Below are 18,313 nucleotides of genomic sequence, written 5' to 3' on the forward strand. Positions count from 1 at the left end.
CAAATGGAAGGTATTAAAGAGTATTTTAAGAGGGAGTGGGCCATAGTTCTATAGGTGGACGCCATTTAGGGATATCGCCATAAAGGTGGACCAGGGCTGACTCTAGAATTTGTTTGTACGATATGGCTATTAAATTAAAGGTATTAATTAATGAGAGTTTTAAAAGGGAGTGGTGGTAGTTGTATATGTGAAGGCGTTTTCGAGATATCGACCAAAATGTGGACCAGGGTGACCCAGAACATCATCTGTCGGGTACCGCTAATTTATTTATACATGTAATACCACGAACGGTATTCCTGCCAAGAATCCAAGGGCTTTTGATTTCGCCCTGGAGGACTTTTTCATTTTCTTCTACTTAATATGGTAGGTGTCACACCCATTTTACAAAGTTACCATTTTTCATCTCTTTTTTCATATTTGATATAGAATTATGGCATTCTTTTAATTTTTGTAATTTTCGATATCGAAAAAGTGGGCGTGATCATAGTCGGATTTCGGCCATTTTTTATACCAAGATAAAGTGAGCTCAGATAGGTACGTGAACTAAGTTTAGTAAAGATATATCAATTTTTGCTCAAGTTATCATGTTAACGGCCGAGCGGAGGGACAGACGGACGAATGTGTATAAAAACTGTGCGTGGCTTCAACCGATTTCGCCCATTTTCAGAAAACAGTATATAGGGCATAGCCTCTATCCCCTACCAAATTTCACAAGGATTAGTAAATTTTTGTTCGACTTATGGCATTAAAAGTATTCTAGACGAATTAAATGAAAAAGGGCGGAGCCACGCCCATTTTGAATTTTTCTTTTATTTTTGTATTTTGTTGCACCATATCATTACTAGAGTTGAATGTTGACATAATTTACTTATATACTGTAAAGATATTAAATTTTTTGTTATAATTTTACTTAAAAAATGTTGGTTTTTAAAAAGTGGGCGTGTTCGTCATCCGATTTTGCTAATTTTTATTTAGCACACATATGGTAATAGGAGTAACGTTCCTGCCAAATTTCATTATGATATCTTCAACGACTGCCAAATTACAGCTAGCAAAACTTTTAAATTACCTTCTGTGGGCGGTGCCACGCCCATTGTCCAAAATTTTTTTAATTTTCCATTTTGCGTCATAAGGTCAACGCACCTACCAAGTTTCATCGCTTTATTCGTCTTTGGTAATGAATTATCGCACTTTTTCGGTTTTTCGAAATTTTCGATATCGAAAAAGTGGGCGTGGTTGTAGTCCCATTTTGTTCATTTTAAATAGCGATCTGAGATGAGTGCCCAGAAACCCACATACCAAATTTCATCAAGATACCTCAAAATTTACTCAAGTTATCGTGTTTACGAACCGACGGACGGACGGTCATGGCTAAATGAATTTCTTTTTTCGCCCAGATAACTTTGATAAATAGAAGTCTATATCTATCTCTATTAGTTTATGCTGTTACGGATTAACGTTATGCGAAAAAAATTAATATACTCTGTGAGCTCTGCTCAGCTGAGTATAAAAATTGATAGAAGGGGTCCATTATAAGAAAAACTGAACAATTTTCAGACTTTTATGTATGTCTATCTGAATGTCTGCGCGCATCCCTCGAAAACCACTGCATATAATTCAGTGCGACTTTCACCGTTTTTCAGGCGAAGTCTATTTTACATATTAGGATACGCTTAACACCTCTAGGCCCCCAAGATCTTGAGGTACAATGTATTTTGAATGTATTTTTATCATGGGGGCCTCAAAGGTGTATATCAGGGTTTTACCAAATAGTAAATTGAATTGCGTTATCTCAACCAGTTTACGAGATATATGCCACTGCTTCCCTCATACCATTCAACCATGTTCCGAACTAACGTAAAGCTCCAGCGCCCTTACACGTTTTCATCATTGAATTGCACCAACAGCCTGCACGGACTAATTGATCTAATAACGCACAACGTTAACGTCCGCAGGCTCAACACGCATATCGGAAAGGCAAATCGTTTGAAAGCGACCTTTATGGAGTGATTAGCTTTATCGAAAAAAGTACAAGGTGTACACCCCGGCAAGCTTCCTCAGGTTTCCTCAACATTGAGGCTGCCCTCAGTTGAAACGGGGACCATCTGCGTTATACTTGTACGACGTGAAGCCCAAGCCTCTACACTCGCATGGCTTGACTATGGTCAGGAGTCGTCAAGAAAAATTGGGAGGTGGTTCGCTATGTAGAAAGACCAAAAAGTGCATTCTTTAAGGAAGTGTGCTGTTGCCTCTCCTATGAATACTGGTAGTTATTGAAATGCTGGATTCCTTAAGAGTGAAAAGGAATGAAGGATGTTGTTATTGTTGTAATTGAGTAGCCCGACTGTCTCGCAAATAGCTACGTTCATCTCAATATCTCCCTTTGTTGGTTACCCGAACAAAGCAAATTTGAAGGAAATTAGAAATAGATATATATGTGACTGATAGCTCCATATGACCGCCACTAGATTATCTTCAGACGAATAACGAGGGATAAACTATTAGGGCGACAAACCTGCCGCGAAATGAAAGGAATAATGAGGAGGTATCAAGGGGCTTATTGTTATGTTCGTATGTTTCTGAAGCTAAAAAAACTACAGTGAGAGGACTAACGAGCGTTATCACCAGTCATAGTACTATAGCACCGATGCTTCGACATTGACGAATACCAATAAGCTCTCTCCACAGAATCTGTGAAACTGAGGAAAATATCGAACGCAGTTCTCACTTTCTTTGTCGATGTTCAGAATAGTAGAAGGCACGATTTTCTATGAAGGCGCCCCTGCTGATGCACTTAGTGCTTTAATGGTGATCCACAGGGAGTTCAGGGGCCATTGAGACGTCTTGTCCCATCGCATTTCTCAAATAATTCTTGATTTTCCATAAGGTTTGTTTATGATTTTTGTTTCTTAAATTCGTTATAAAATGAGACGGTATAGAGTATACGCAATACACATTCGGTCGTTTTTCGGCCACCCCGGCCTTATTTAAAAAATTAGAAATTTTAAGGAACTGCGGATAATAGACTTAACTTCAAACACAAATTTAGGCCCCACCCTTCTCAAGATCCTGGCTCCGTCACTGGTCCCTACGCATATCTTACAGAGAAAGATGCAACATTTGCTGATCTAATTCTTTTAGGATGGGTTTGCGGGCATCAGGGAAATGAAGCTAATGAACAGGCACACTACCTAACCTAGCAGCTTTCTATCTTCCAGAGCCCTTCTGTAAAAAAAAAAAATTTACTTCATGTAAATGCACACATTAGGGAAACCACAAGTAACTGGAAAACAAATTAGGTCAGACATTACTGGATTGCCCGCTTAGGGCAAAGGCAGGCCAAATTGTCAATACTCCTAGAGTATCATTAATCTAAGCAGAGAGGACCTACGAACTCTCACTGGCTACTATGCGAGACACTGTAGCCTACGATGTCACCTAAGTAAATTAGATCTATCGGATATACAAATCTGTCGCTTCGTGAGCTGTAGGATTAAACGCCGGTTCATATTCTCCGCAAATGCGTCGCTCTGGCAAGGCAGAGACTCTCCCATCTAGGTAGCGTGACTTTCCTAATATGGAGTAAGAAGCCTGATGAGGTAATACAAATACAGTAGTACGCTGAAAGGTCCATCACAATAGATCTAAATAAAAGTCGCAGTGTATTGAGCCCTAATAATAATTATAATATTATGGCGAATATTAGCATTTCAATACTTTACTATGCTTCTAGTGATAGATGCACAACAACAGCAAAGCAATCAACCACCCCTAATGTAGTCAGCAGCTAAGAGCGAAGAAGACAGAGCAACAGTCACACATCATGTAGCCATCACCTAAGATCAGAAGTTATTTCACACACACAAAACCAGCAGCTAACAGCGAAGATAATATTTCACACATACGTACACACAATAAAGTGCGTATATGACAGATATATGTACATGTATGTAGCCATAACCAATAAGCGAAACATAAACGAAAATAAATAAGCAACTATTCGACACGGCTGTTCGCGAAAAGTGTAGACCGCTGCAGAAATAGGTATAAGAGGCGACTTGAGAGTATAAAAGCAGCGCAGTCCAAGGGATGGTAAATCAGTTTGATTTTAATACGCTACACGTAAAGTACGCGAGTAATTTGATTGTGAAGTACTACTACCAAAGTAGTGTTGTCAATAAAGAACATTTTTTCTATACTGAATATTTGAAGTATTTATTCGACATTTCAGCGATTCGAACTCTTAACAGAAGCTGCAGAATAATTATGGATTCCTAAAAACTGTTGCAATATCTCACCTTCACTTACTTACTTACTTAATTGACGCTTAATCGTTTAAACGGCTATGGCCATGCAACAAGGCGTGCCAGTCGCTTCTTCACCCCGCCAACTGGCGCTAATTGGTCACACCAAGGGAGTTTAAGTCGTTTTCCACCTGGTCCTTGCAGCGGAGTGGAGGTCGCCCTCTTTCTCTGCTTCCATAGACGGGTTCCGATAAAAATAATTTATTGGCCGGAGCGTCATCTTTCGTTCGCATAGCAAGGCCTAGCCAAGGTAGCCGCTGCGTTTTAATTCGCTGGACTATGTTGATATCTGCGTAAAGCTCGTACAGCTCATAATTAAATCTTCTGCGGTACTCGCCATCGCCAACGCGTAGATGTCAATAAATCTTTCGAAGAACTTTTCTCTCGAACACCCCCAGAGCCGTTTCATCTGATGTTGTCATGGTCCATACTTCTGCACCATACAGTAGGATGGGAACGATAAGTGAATTGTAGGGCATGATTTTCGTTTGCCGAGAGAGGACTTTACTTTTCAATTGCCTACCTAGTCTAAAGTAGCATTTATTGGCAAGAGTGATTTTTCGCTAGATTTCAGAGCTGATGTTGTTTGGTTCCCAAATAAACGAAGTCTTTTACTATTTCGAAATTATGGCTGCCAGCAGTGGTGTAGTTGTCAAGGCACATATGCGCTGACTCTTTGGTCGGTGACATCAGGTATCTCGTTTTGTTCTTATCCACCATCAGACCCATCTTTTCTGCTTATTTTTCCAGTTTGGAGTAAGCAGAATTTACGGTGAGGGTGTTCAGGCCGATGATATCAATGTCATCAGCATACGCCAGTAATTGCAAGCTTTTATTGAATGTTGTTGTTGTTGTTGTTGTTGTAGCGATAAGGACACTCTCCCTGAAGGCCTTGGTGAGTGTTATCGATGTTGATGGTGCTTTGGCGGATGCAGATCCGGTATCGACTATCTCGGGAACGATTTATTATGACCACATGAAACCTTCAATACCATACCGCCCTCCTTGCGAGGATTGCGCTACACAACCCCTTGAATCAATTTGGTATTTTAGTCGCGTCTTACGACATTCATACCTGTCTCAGCCCCCTAACCCGCTGGGTGCTTTCATAGAATATTGTTCCAGCGCGGTTAACTTCTGCAGCTAATATAATTTTCTCCAGCATCAAATTAAAGAAATCGCACGATGGGGTCACCCTGTATGAAACTTCGTTTAGTTTCGAATGGCTCGGAGAGGTCCTTCGTATCTCACCTAATTTGATTAAAGCGCCTACTGAAAATGATTGCGCTCTCCTCTGTCACCTATACAACCTTTCATTACTATCTATATCCCTATGACCGGGTATGTAAGTTTCTCTCTAAACCAATTTTTCGTAGTGTTTGTTTGCTATCTCTCAGCTCTGCCCTTCTTTTACGAGCTTAAGACCGCATGTACTCATCTTTCGATGTTTCAATTCAATAAGCATCCATTTGATTTTGCAGTATGCTCTCAGGCACCTTCCCACCATAACTAAAATCTTCGTTGTTGAAGGTTCTTTCATATCATTGGGAGTGGTTTGTACCTAGCAATTCCTGATAAAAGTTTTGCCTGGTTATTGAAAAAAATCTGTTGTTTTCTTTCAATTCTCAGTTAATAAATATTTTATATGCATCAAAGTGCATAATTGAGATTTCCACATGCAAGTATGTTTTAAATTGAATTCATAGTAAAATTCATATTCATCATATAAAAACTCACACCTAGATCAAGCTATAAATCTCAGTTGACTAAGCTTACACAGCAGACAAAGGCATACAAGAAAGAAAAATTTTTACTGCTGAGATTATTTGCGACAGCAGCCACTTGAGCCACATACAAAATAATGAAATATAGCTATAACTAACTGGAAGAACAAGACACAAAGAAGTTGTAACAACTTTATGAAACTCATCAAAAACTATAAACTTCCCAATGACTCTTGAGCACAGACAGACTACATGGAGCTTTTTGGATGACGTATATGGATGTAGGTATGTGCGCGAAAGTCTAAACGATTTTATGTTATTTCATTGTGAGAATGTGCTAAGTCTTATATATATATATAAACATACTTTCAAATGCATATGCTATAAGTGCCCTACAAAAAATGCGATAAGTCTAGGATGAATCCGGGATGAGTCGCAAAGGAGTATGCGACCAATGTCAGTTTCCATCTCTTTGTGTGAGTTGAGCTGTTCCCTTTTGTTTGAGCATGTCCTATGAAGAGACTAATTGTACCCATTTATACCCGAAAGGGATTGATAGGACCAATCCTCTTTGTACCCAAATGGGTCCATATGAAGACTAGTCCCTTTCCTGTTCAATAATGACTCAAATAGGAACCAGTCGAAACGTTTGCCAAACCACCAAATCTATTTGATGTAAGTTGTTTGCTCGCTTTTCAAAGAGGGCTAAAAATATTCTTCGAAAATTTAAACCCTAACTGCGGCGTAGTCCTTAAGTCCTAGTAATTTAGGTTCGGTATAGGGCTCCGCATTTTTCTTAAACAATTCGATTCAATCAACTGTAATCCTTTTAATTTATTTAATAATTTGGGAAAAATTTAAACAACGTGACATCAGGACGGAAAAGGCGACAGCTGTTTCGATTATACCTTGTAAATCTCTTCAAAGCCTTTTCTCCCGGGAGTGGGAGTCGAACCCGCACTCCTACGATGGTTGAAGTGTTACAAACGCATTCAGCCACGTCATGCCTTAGTTGTTGTAAATTTTTTCCCAATTGCCTTCTTTTGCATATATTATTCTTCTACACACTACATACTTCGTATGTAATTATGTGTTGAAGTTATGCATGTTGGTAAGGCGGTTTCAGAGAAACTTGGTATTATCGCTGTTTTTGTTCTATTTATAGAACTACAACGAATTATCCAAATGTTGTATATTTGTATGAGTTTAATGTAATCTTTTTTATTTTTCTCATTTCGTTGCCTTTTTTTTAATATTTCTTAAAATTGGCTACATAGATTTCAAACTGACTAATCCCAACTATACCTGAAGGGGACTAAAGGGGATCAACTACACCAAAATGTTAACAAACGAGATCAATCAGAGCAATCTCTTTAGAGATTAATCGCACGATTTTTTGTAGGGTATCGAAAGCATGTGTAAGAGTATGTGTAAACGTGCTTTGATTGCCCAAATAAAAAAGCGCACACCATGGCGTATACGCAATATCGTCATAGAATGTGAAATGACTGCGGTCGCATTTTGTCTGGCAAATATTTTTCTGTACAATGAATACAAAAAGCATGCGTTGAACGCAACAACAACAAAAAGTTCACAAAGGTACATATCAACAAGGACATAAGCAACAAAAGAAAGCAAATAACGAGAAAGATTGTTGACAAATGAAAGTTTGAGAGCGCGAAGAAGGTAAGAATAATGGATGCTGTGCGTTCAACAAAGAAGAGAAGAAATAAAATTAAAGAAAAAAAAATTTTTTTAAATAAGCTTTTATTATTTTGGTTAATAAAATTAACTAAAAAGTAAACAATAAATTGACTCTAAAGAAATAGAACACTTTATAAGTTCATTGTAAGCTTAACCGATAATTAGGCTTTTTCGTCTGCGACAAAAAAATTCTATATTGTACATAATTATATATTTTTAACATTAAAACTTTACACCTAAATTATTAAATCTTACAGTTTATATCACAGTCCTAATTGTTCTAATAAAAAACGTGTTAAATTTTGATGGTATAATTAAGAACATTTAGGATCTCCTTTTCTTGCTATCGCAATGTAACACGCTTTTATTAGAACAATTAGGACTGTGATATAAACTGTAAGATTTAATAATTTAGGTGTAAAGTTTTAATGTTAAAAATATATAATTATGTACAATATAGAATTTTTTTGTCGCAGACGAAAAAGCCTAATTATCGGTTAAGCTTACAATGAACTTATAAAGTGTTATATTTCTTTAGAGTCAATTTATTGTTTACTTTTTAGTTAATTTTATTAACCAAAATAATAAAAGCTTATTTAAAAAATATTTTTTTTCTTTAATTTTATTTTTTACTTTTTAGTTCGTTTTATAAACAAGTAATAGAAGCTTGTTCTTATAAAAGCTTTAAATATAAGTATAGGGGGTGAAACAAAAACACATATATCAGTTACATCTGCGTATAATGCGTATTGGAATTTATTAGTACACATTTTATGCGCAGCAACTTCAGAGGTGTATTTAAAGTTTAAAGCATTGTAAATATAAGTATTGAAGTCATGAGCCTGGGCATTCGCGCAATTTTAGTGATGTAAATTGCATGGCGCCAGCGCCAATGCGGTGCCAGCTCAATGGTAGCTCATTGACGAAATTACTCCAAGCGAATTTTTGACGCTTCTTAGTAGTGAGTGCGTAGTACATTTTACTTGCGCTATTGAGTGAAACGACTTTTGTGTGTCAGGCACGAGTTTGGTGTTATTGGCGCTACTGGCAGTGATGACACTGAGCTTTTGACGGTAGCGCTGGTGGTTCAGATTTTGAATCAGAGAAAGAATTGATGACCCGTGTGAATTATTATGGCTTTGGCCGTGTAAATTATTATGGTGTATTTGTATATTTTAGATTTAATGCACAATTAATATTTGTGTGTTTGAGCGGCCAAATAATAACAGTAGTATTGCTAAAGTGCTGCTTAGTTGATGGAATGTCGCTAATTTCTTAGCGATGATCAGCAGATTGTCAATATTTCGTTCAACGGACGCGCGAAATTGCCACATCTGCTCAAATTTTCCAAAGATTTTCCATTCTTGATTTAACTTAAGCTGTTATGCCAATATTTTTCAGCCAGCTTTTTTCAAATAGGTAATTTTTCCAAAAGCAAAATAAATTACAGAAAAGATTACAGGGTTAAACAGCCTTAAAAATTCAGCTATGTTGGTTATACACAGAAATACAACAGAGGGTTGTGTCTCCGCTTTTCGCAAGCGATGAGATTCACCACGCGTGACACGTGATTCACCACGTCCAAATATCACAATCCACGGATAGGTACCGGCGTGTTTGTATGGGACTTAGGCTGTTATGCCAAAGTAAATACAAATCTTTACCGATAACTGTGTTATCGATTAATTTATCGAATTCTAACAAAGTAATATTGCATTGTCATCGGAGTTATACATGTGTGCAAAATTTCAGCTCAATCGGACACCGGGAAGTGTATCAAATTTAACTTGCAAGATTCCATTACAGACAACAAAAGTGAAAGTAAATAAAAGCTTATAAAAAACACTTTCATTCTACGAGCCAACCTGATACAATGGGAGGGGGGAGGAGGTACAATTGCCTTAGCCAAAAAATGTTTTGTGAAAACACAAACAATGTGAAAGAGGCGAAAAATTTCGAAAACCAAATAATGCCGCACAATAAAAGTTATTTTGGTGGTGGGTGATGTTAAAAAGGGCATTCAACTGAGAGAGAGACAAAGCTAGCAATAAGGATAATAATTGTGAATGAATGTTAAGAATCACACATCTTTCCAAGCCGAAAACTCGATTATGTTTTTGAAAAAGGAATTTTGTATAAAGGAAATATGTACATATGTACGCATAATGAAAACTACTGATATGGAAGTGCAAAAGAGTTCGAGGAAACTAAGACCATAATAAATGAGTATAACGTTAATAACTTACTTACTTAACCGTTTAGACGGTTATGGCCAATCAACAAGGCGCGTCAGTCGCTTCTTCGCTCTGCAGTTGTACACCAAGGGAGTTTAACTCGTTTTCCAGCTGGTCCTGCCAGCGGAGTTGGGGTCGCCCTCTTCCTCTACTTCCACATAGACGGGTTCCGATAAAAATATTTTCTTAGCCGGAGCGCCATCTTTCATTCCGATAACAAGGCCCAACCAGCGTAACCACTGCGTTTGATTTCGCTGGACTATGTTGATGTCTGCGCGTAAAGCTCGTACAGCGCATCATTAAATCTTCTTCGGTACTTGCCATCGTCAACGCGTAGGGGTCCGTAAATCTTTCGAAGAACTTTTCTCTCGAACACTCACAGAGCCGCTTCATCTGATATTGTCATGGTACATGCTTCTGCCCCATATAGCAGGACGGGTACGATAAGTGACTTGTAGAGCTGAATTTTCGTTTGTCGAAAGGAACTTTACTTTTCAATTGCCTTCCTAGTCTAAAATAGCATTTATTGGCAAGCGTGATTCTTCGCTGAATTTCAGAGCTGCTGTTGTTGCTTGTGTTATTTCGAAATAATGGCTGCCAATAGTACCTTGGTTTCCAAAGCGCAAATGCACTAACTCTGATCGATGACTGCAGGTACTTCGTTTTGTCCTCATTCACCATCAAACCCATCTTTTCTGCTTCTTTTTCCAGTTTGGAGTAAGCAGAACTTACGGTGCGGGTGTTTTCAGTCCAATTATATCCATTTCATCTGCATACGACAGTAATTTCATGCTTTTATGGAGTATTGTTCCATAGCGGTTAAGTTCTGCAACTAGTATAATTTTCTCCATCGTTAAGTTAAAGAAATCGCACGATTGTCTGAAACTTCGGAGTTGGTAGACTATATTAACATTCCTATCTCGAAACGAGCTGTACTAGTGATGGTGACTGAAAACAAACTCCAGTATTCAGTTAGAAATATTTACAGGTTGAAATCGAAAGTTTCAGATGCATTGTTTCCTGTCGTACTTGAATTGTCAGTGCGAATTATCATGGATTAAATTATGAGGCGCACTCCTCGAAGGCGCCTCGCGTCGTCTTTCTACCAAAAGACGAAAGATCATTATTGGTAACCCAATGAATACAGGCTAATTTATCATTCCCATTAATTGGCTATTTTGTTGGTTTTCTTTATCCATTTTTCGCTATAACTGACTCCAATTGGGAGCACCAAGGGTAGTCAAGTCTTCCTCTACCTGCATCTCCTTCCTCTGCTTCCAAATAACGGCGTTGATATAAATACTTTCTTTGCCGTATCGCCTTAGTCCATTCTCGTAACATGACATGGCAAGCAAAGCTTTTGGGCAATTGTTCGCTGCACTATTTTCATATCTACGTACAGCTCATACAGCACATCTTATACTTCCTTCGATTATCGCTGTCGGCATCACGGACAGGACCATATGTACCTTCGAACGGCCATCTCATCTTTTATCGACATCATCTATGATTCCGAACCATGCATCAGGAAAGGTGTGATGAGCAGATGGTTGCCAGTGAAAGAACTTCTAAATTGACTACTTAGTCCAAAGTAACACTTCTTCGCAAAAGTTATTTTCTATTTGGTTCCTAAGCTTTTAATGTTGGTTCCCAAATAAACGATGCCCTTCATGTCGTGGCTGGCAAGACAGCGCTTTTTTCTTGAATGACAGCTAGTACTTCGTCTGGTCCTCATTCACCGCAAGACTCACTTTGTTTGTCTCTGTATCTAACGTAGATAAGTCATAACCTACGGCGCGATTGTACGCTCTTGTAGTATCTAGATTATAATATCGCCGTTTAGTTCTGCTGTTAAATTCATCTTGTCCAGGTTTAGGTTAAAGAAATCACACAAAAAGGAGACGCCGTGTCTGAAAGCTTCTTTTGATTCCGAATCTTACGAAGCTGGTGGCAATGCTCAGCATCATTAGACAAAGTCTTATTAGAAAATTACCGAGGAATTGCAAAGTTGTCGGCCATCCCAAAGTTGTTTGAAGCTATAGTTACCAACCAGCTAACTTTTTCCATTTCTACTTTGATTGTAGAACAGCAACATGGATTCTGTAAAGGCAAATCTACCATTACTAATCTACTTGAATTCACAACTCATGTTTCAAATGGATTTAGAGAAGATCTTCACACCGATGTTATTTATACCGATTTCAGTAAAGCATTTGACAAAGTATCCCACTCCTTATTTATCAACAAGCCTAATCGGCTTGGTTTCCAACCTGGTCTCACCCAGTGGATATCGTCGTATCTCTGCCGTCGAACGCAAAAAGTTATTTTAAAAATACTCTTTCTAATGTCATTGATGTTCCCTCTGGCGTCATCTAGGTCCAATTCTGTTCTTGCTATTTATTATAATAAAATATTCCAAAATCCTAATGTATGCCGATGATGTACAACTTTTTAGGTCGTATGCGTCTATCGAAGAACGCCCCTTGCTTCAAGCGGATTTAAACTGCCTAGTTACCTGGTGCAACGTGAGCTCAATGCCGCTTAACCTCAATAAATGTAAATTCATGTCCCTCTCTCGGAGATCTTTGCCAGCAGCCTCTTATGTAATTAATAATTTTTGTCTTTCATCAGTAAACTATTTTGTGGACGTGGGAGTCACGATAGATACTAAACTTAGTTTCAACCTTCATATTAATGGTACTGTCAATAAGGCTAGAGGTGTTCTTTCATTCGTGAAACGGTGGTCCATGAAATTTAGTGACCCTTATGTAACTAAAGCACTTTTCACCACTTTAGTTAGACCAATATTGGAATACGGATCAATAGTCTGGAATCCTAAATATCGAGTTCATGCAGATAGACTTGAACCAGTACAAAAGCAATTTCTACTTTTCTCTTTAAGAAATTTTCAGTGGGACTGCGTATAATCTTCCCGCTTATACTAGTCGGTTGAAACTTATCAATCTTCCAACTCTTGCAAGTCGTAGAGAAATGCTAGGCGTAATATTTATGGCTGAACTACTAAATGGATTGATTTCTAGCCCAATTCTCTTAAACGAAGTAAACTTTAACGTCCCGTCACGAGTGTCAAGACATTACAAACCTCTTCTTTTGAGGCAGTGTAGAACTAATTTCGAATTAAATGAACCTTTTCGGTGTTGGTGTCATGATTTCAACACTCATTCTAGTTCATTTGATATAACGGATTCACTTTTTACCATAAAGAAAACTGTCCTATCCTATCTTAACTCGTAACAAAAATAAATAAAAAAAATAAAAATTTTACGTACTAAATAAAAAGTTCACTTAACAATGTAGTATATGCATAATTTCAACTGTTATTTATAATACTCAGCTGATGATTTTTATTCTGTAGCTGAGCAGTTTTAGATCTCAACGCTTAACAAACCTCCGCCTATCAACAACTCGGCAAAAGCAAAACAGAATCTGCGCGTCATGCGGATGCGCCCCTCGCATCGGTTGGGCGAATTTTGGAGGGTATTATTATTATTATTATTATTATTATAAAGGGAACTTACACTCAGCCATAGACATAGAATTCAAATATTCAAGGGACACGATTTTAAATCCAAAAATTGAAAGCGATTGCCCTTTTAACCTTTTATAAATCTTGTTCTATAAAATCATACTCCGTTTGCCGTGGCGGTCATCAGAAAAAAGAGACCTAATTCGAGGCTTATAACTTCTATTTTTCATTGGAAGCCGTTTTTACGTGCAGGTTCCAAGCCTAGCGCACATACCAAGACTTGGAATTGAATTTTAGTTGCCATTTACTACTGGCATACCTACCGCGTATTGTTCTAAGCCTCTGACTACAGCCAACGGAAATTAAAGCAAAATTTTCACAAAGCAAACCAACCAAAAGTGTATTCGAGTTTAAAAAATCTCTTAAAGGAATCAGGATAGAATAAAACAAAGATCTGCATATATTGGGGTCTGCGCTTTAAGGAATACGTAACAATGAAAAAGGTGACATGTTAGCTGAGAATTACGCAACACTCAAAGCTTTTACCGTAGACGTTGCCATCAGATTGTATGAAATTAAAAAAGGAGACAACAGTTGCGCATGACCAATCAAGCAGGAAATTTGTGGAAGCAAGCGCGGGAACTTATCACTGAAAAGAAGTGACGTAAGGTCATGATGAGCATTCTTACCGGGCACTAGCTTCTGACATCAGGTGCTTATAAGCAAGGTCTCATCAGTGATAGCAGATGTGGAGAGTGCATGTTGCAGGAAAAAACGAATCCGCACATTCAGTATTTGTCTCCTGCCTTGGCCAGATTAAGACTCCAGCTATTAAGAATGTCAAAGCTATCAGATCTCGAACCAGTAAGTAGGATATGTCCCAGGAAGTTGCTAGTATTTGTCAAGAAGACGGAGCTATTTTCTAATGCTTATACATCTTGGTTTTCGTTTTATGCTGGCTAGTTATTGCGTCTTTCGATTGTTTATTTGCAAAATAAAAATGGCCTAAATGTACCATATGACATATGATATATAACATAGTTAAAAGTTCTGCTGGGTAAACTATTTCCTGTCTATGCGCTTCTAAACTAAGTGCATCAACCAATACATTCCACGCTAAACTCCTTCTCAATCTAGTTCCGTAATCCATTTGTATACAACTGCGGTTCTCCGCTCATATTTCCTCTTCACTTTACCTAACCGCACTATTTCCTTCTACTCTCCCGAGTGACTTCAGAAATAATTCATGAATAGGAAATGTCAAATTATGGCGCTGACGCTGAATGCCGGTTATGGCAATTAAATTGCTATGATGAACGAAAAAATCCTTTTGAGCTAATGACAACTAATGTTTTTGAGTCTTGTTTTTGTTTTGTTGAAAGGAAAATTTTGTTGGCGTGATTCATTAATGCAAATATGTACACTCTTATCCTGTCACATAAATTTACTTCCCTTTGCATAAGTCATTCACTTGTCGCAGATTCGTGCTAATGGTAGCTGTTTTGTGTACTTAGACGATGACTCATAAGGGAGCTGCTGACTGACAAGTTGTTATTTACTTGCATTTGTATAAATATGTATGTAAATATGCATTTGTAGGCTCTTCTTTATGTTATCTCATCATTGACATGGCACTTGTGAGCTTATATTCAAGCATTGTTGTATTTTTAAAAATCAGGTCAAGTAATAAATCCCTTTTCTTTCCATTCGTTATCATATTGTTCTATTGTTATCTGCCTAGTTGATGCCCACCAAACAAAACGGCAAAATATTTCTTCAGCCCGTGGGAAATTTATACATATTTCTCAAAGCAATCTCTACCAATATTTCCCGTTATTCTCTAACCTTTGAGAAAATTTCATGATTTAATAGTTCTCAAGCCGATTTTCTAAATATTACCCGGCGTTTGAGGAACTTATAGTTCTCAAGGCAATCTCTAACAATATTTCCAGTTAATATAATCTGTGAGAAAATTTTATGAGTTAATAGTTCTTGAGCCGATTTTATAAATATTATCCAGCCTTTGAGAAATTTATAGTTATCAAGTTGAAAACCAAAATTATTTTCCAAATATTCTATAACCTTTGAGTAATATATTGTTCTCAAGGCGATATCAAATATTATTTTCCAACTATTCTCCAACATTTACCAAATTTTGAGGATTATATATTTCTCAAGTCGATTCTCCCAATATTCTCAGCCTTTGAGAAATTTATAGATCTCAAGTTGAAAATCAACTTTATTTTTCTATTATTCTTCAACGTTTACAAGTTTATATTTCTCAAGTTGGTCTCCAGCATCAATCTCAAATTATTCTCCAACCTTTGAGAAAGTTAAGTATAGTGAAGTAAATAAAAAAAAAATGCAAGGCGAGATAAGCTCCATAGAGATTTTAGGCCGAGCTTCTCTTCCAAATTGCGTCGTGCTTCTTTTTTAGTTTTTCCTAAAAATTTAACCCAGGATCTTCCATGTGGTAAGCGGAGCACCACACCACAGCGGCCCCCTTGAAGTCGAAAACAAACGGCGTTTTATCGAAATATAAGTGGTTTGTTATCGATGAGCTATCGGTTATTATAGATTTCTTATTTGCGAGCTATCGGTTTGTTATAAGCGTGTTATCAACGAGGGATATCCGATCGATTTGTTTATGAAAATTTATAGGCTTATTGAAAAGTTATCGACTTACTATCGAAAATATTTCTACTATTTATCGAAAATCAACGATACTTTAAAAAATGTATCGCTTTTTTATCGAAGTTATCGACCGATGTCTTAAAAATGTATCGCTTTGTTATCGAAAAGTTATTGATATGCTATCAAAAAGTTATAGATTGTTATTAAAAAAGTATCAATTGTTATTAAAATGTTATCGATTTGCTATTCAAAATATATCGATTTATAATCAGACAGTTGTGGATTATTTATCGAAAAACTCTTTATACTGTGAAAATAATTATCGATTTTTTATCGCTGTGTTGTCACTTTGTTATCGGCGTGTTATGGACGACTCTGCGACTTGTTATTAAACAGTTATAAAATCTATGATACTTCTGTAACACGTCGATACCAAGCCGATAAGCAACCAATTCTGTGTCAATTTGACAAAACAACCAAATTCGAGTTGAGATAAATGAGATATGTTGGCTTCTTAACAGAAATTATTTATTCATAGCCTTAGCGCTAAATGGCTGCTTAAATATATAGAAAGTCACAATCATGAAATGCTGATAGCTTTTTAATTATAGGTCCATGCACTACCATTATCTTAAACTCGAGATAGGTTGTTTTGTCAAATGGATATATCGATATGTCGGCGCGATGACAGTAACAATAATACACCTATTTGTTTACAAGTCGAACCTCACGAGTACATAGTACTCCCGCCTTTTTTTATCCTTGTGAATACCGGCGAACTCCTTTTTTTATTGTACTTGTTTATTTGACTTACGAAATTAAGAACAATTCCAAACTAGCAAAAAACGGACCAGTTACCAATTACTCCTGAAACAAATATATAACAGCAAAGCCAAGGATATGTACCCACGTACAAGCGTACACTTTTGGATTTTATTTGATTTGTGTTTATACTGACTTTTCATTTGTTTACAAAGGCATTAATTATGTTTACCAATACGTTGAAATATACGTATAAACATCAACACATACATATGTACGTCTGGATACTTTTTATGCTGGAGTTGGAGAGCTTGATTTTTCCAATACACAAACTATACACCACGAAAATGCAATACTACGCAAATGTTTGTGTATGTCAATATTGCTATTGCGCAGGTACAAATAAATTCCATTTGTATGTATGTATACAAAAACGCTCTCATGTTGGTACTCTGCTGACGGCATATTAATGACTATTATATGAAGTAGCAGTAGGTACCAACTAACACCATACCGTACCATATACTACTAAGGGTTATTTTGATATTCGAAATGAGAAGTGAGATTTCCGAAACTGCGCAAGGTAAGCCAAAGAGAAGTAACCAAACAAAGTGTTGAAAAACAACGCATAGAAACGGGCTTTATTTTTCGAAAAGGGATATATTATAGGGCCGAAAAATTGGTGACAGTGTTGTCAATGCTTTTCTTAATCTAAACTAATATATCCTATAGACTGGGAAAGCACTGAGGCCATTTTGTTTTTTGTCCTTTAAGATATGTTTTCAAAACACGGAGAGTGTTGCTGTGAAGTTTTTTTCTGGGACCTGAACAAAGGACTGATAACCCTTAGGCGAAACAACTAGATGCTAGTGACCAAGAGCTACCAGCCTCCCTAATACTGGATGTTATGCTTTTGGTGACTATTGTACGATTAACATCTTAGTACATGCGGCTTTATTTGAAGGGAGCCTTGTCGATTCCAAACCGTTTTGCGAGGTACTGGTGACCTTACCACAAAAAATCGCGCTGCTGTGGCGGATGGCTTTTTACCCATATTTAATGTTAGACCGCTGAATACGCCTTGAGGGTCAAATAGTAGTACGACCATTTTGAAACACTTAAAAGAGGGAATATGAATTAGAAGGCGCTAGAAGCCGATGAGTGGGATTTAGAGAGCGAAGGTAGCGAAACATCAATGACCTCTATGAAGAAGCAGCAGGCGGGTGCGAAGCAATCGGCTATTGACCCAAACTACCAGAAGAATAAGCGCCTGACATGAGCCTGCGAAGCAGATCGAAGCAGCTCGCTGACAAGAATTTGGCCGCTTGAAACTTTCGATCCTGCAACCAGTATGAGGACGAATAACTTACAGAAGGTATAAAGCGGCAGCTATCCGCTGAAGGTCACAATCCTGCTTTTAAGAGGCATAAAGGACCCAGTGTCAGAGCCGTGAGGGTGGCTGAG

General features: G+C 37.5%; 1 protein-coding gene across 1 annotated transcript in view; it reads left to right on the forward strand.

Moving 5' to 3' along the window:
- Nucleotides 1-4,128, forward strand: part of LOC137251883 (uro-adherence factor A-like) — a 323,071-nt gene extending 318,943 nt beyond the window's left edge. Inside the window, exon 4 of the mRNA XM_067786834.1 lies at nucleotides 3,734-4,128. Coding sequence (XP_067642935.1) covers nucleotides 3,734-3,780 — 47 coding nt within the window. The 3' untranslated portion in view covers nucleotides 3,781-4,128. The remainder of the gene's footprint in view (nucleotides 1-3,733) is intronic.
- The last annotated feature ends 14,185 nt before the right edge of the window (nucleotides 4,129-18,313 follow it).

Source organism: Eurosta solidaginis, chromosome 5, assembly GCF_040869045.1.
Source record: "Eurosta solidaginis isolate ZX-2024a chromosome 5, ASM4086904v1, whole genome shotgun sequence".
Taxonomy (NCBI): domain Eukaryota; kingdom Metazoa; phylum Arthropoda; class Insecta; order Diptera; family Tephritidae; genus Eurosta; species Eurosta solidaginis.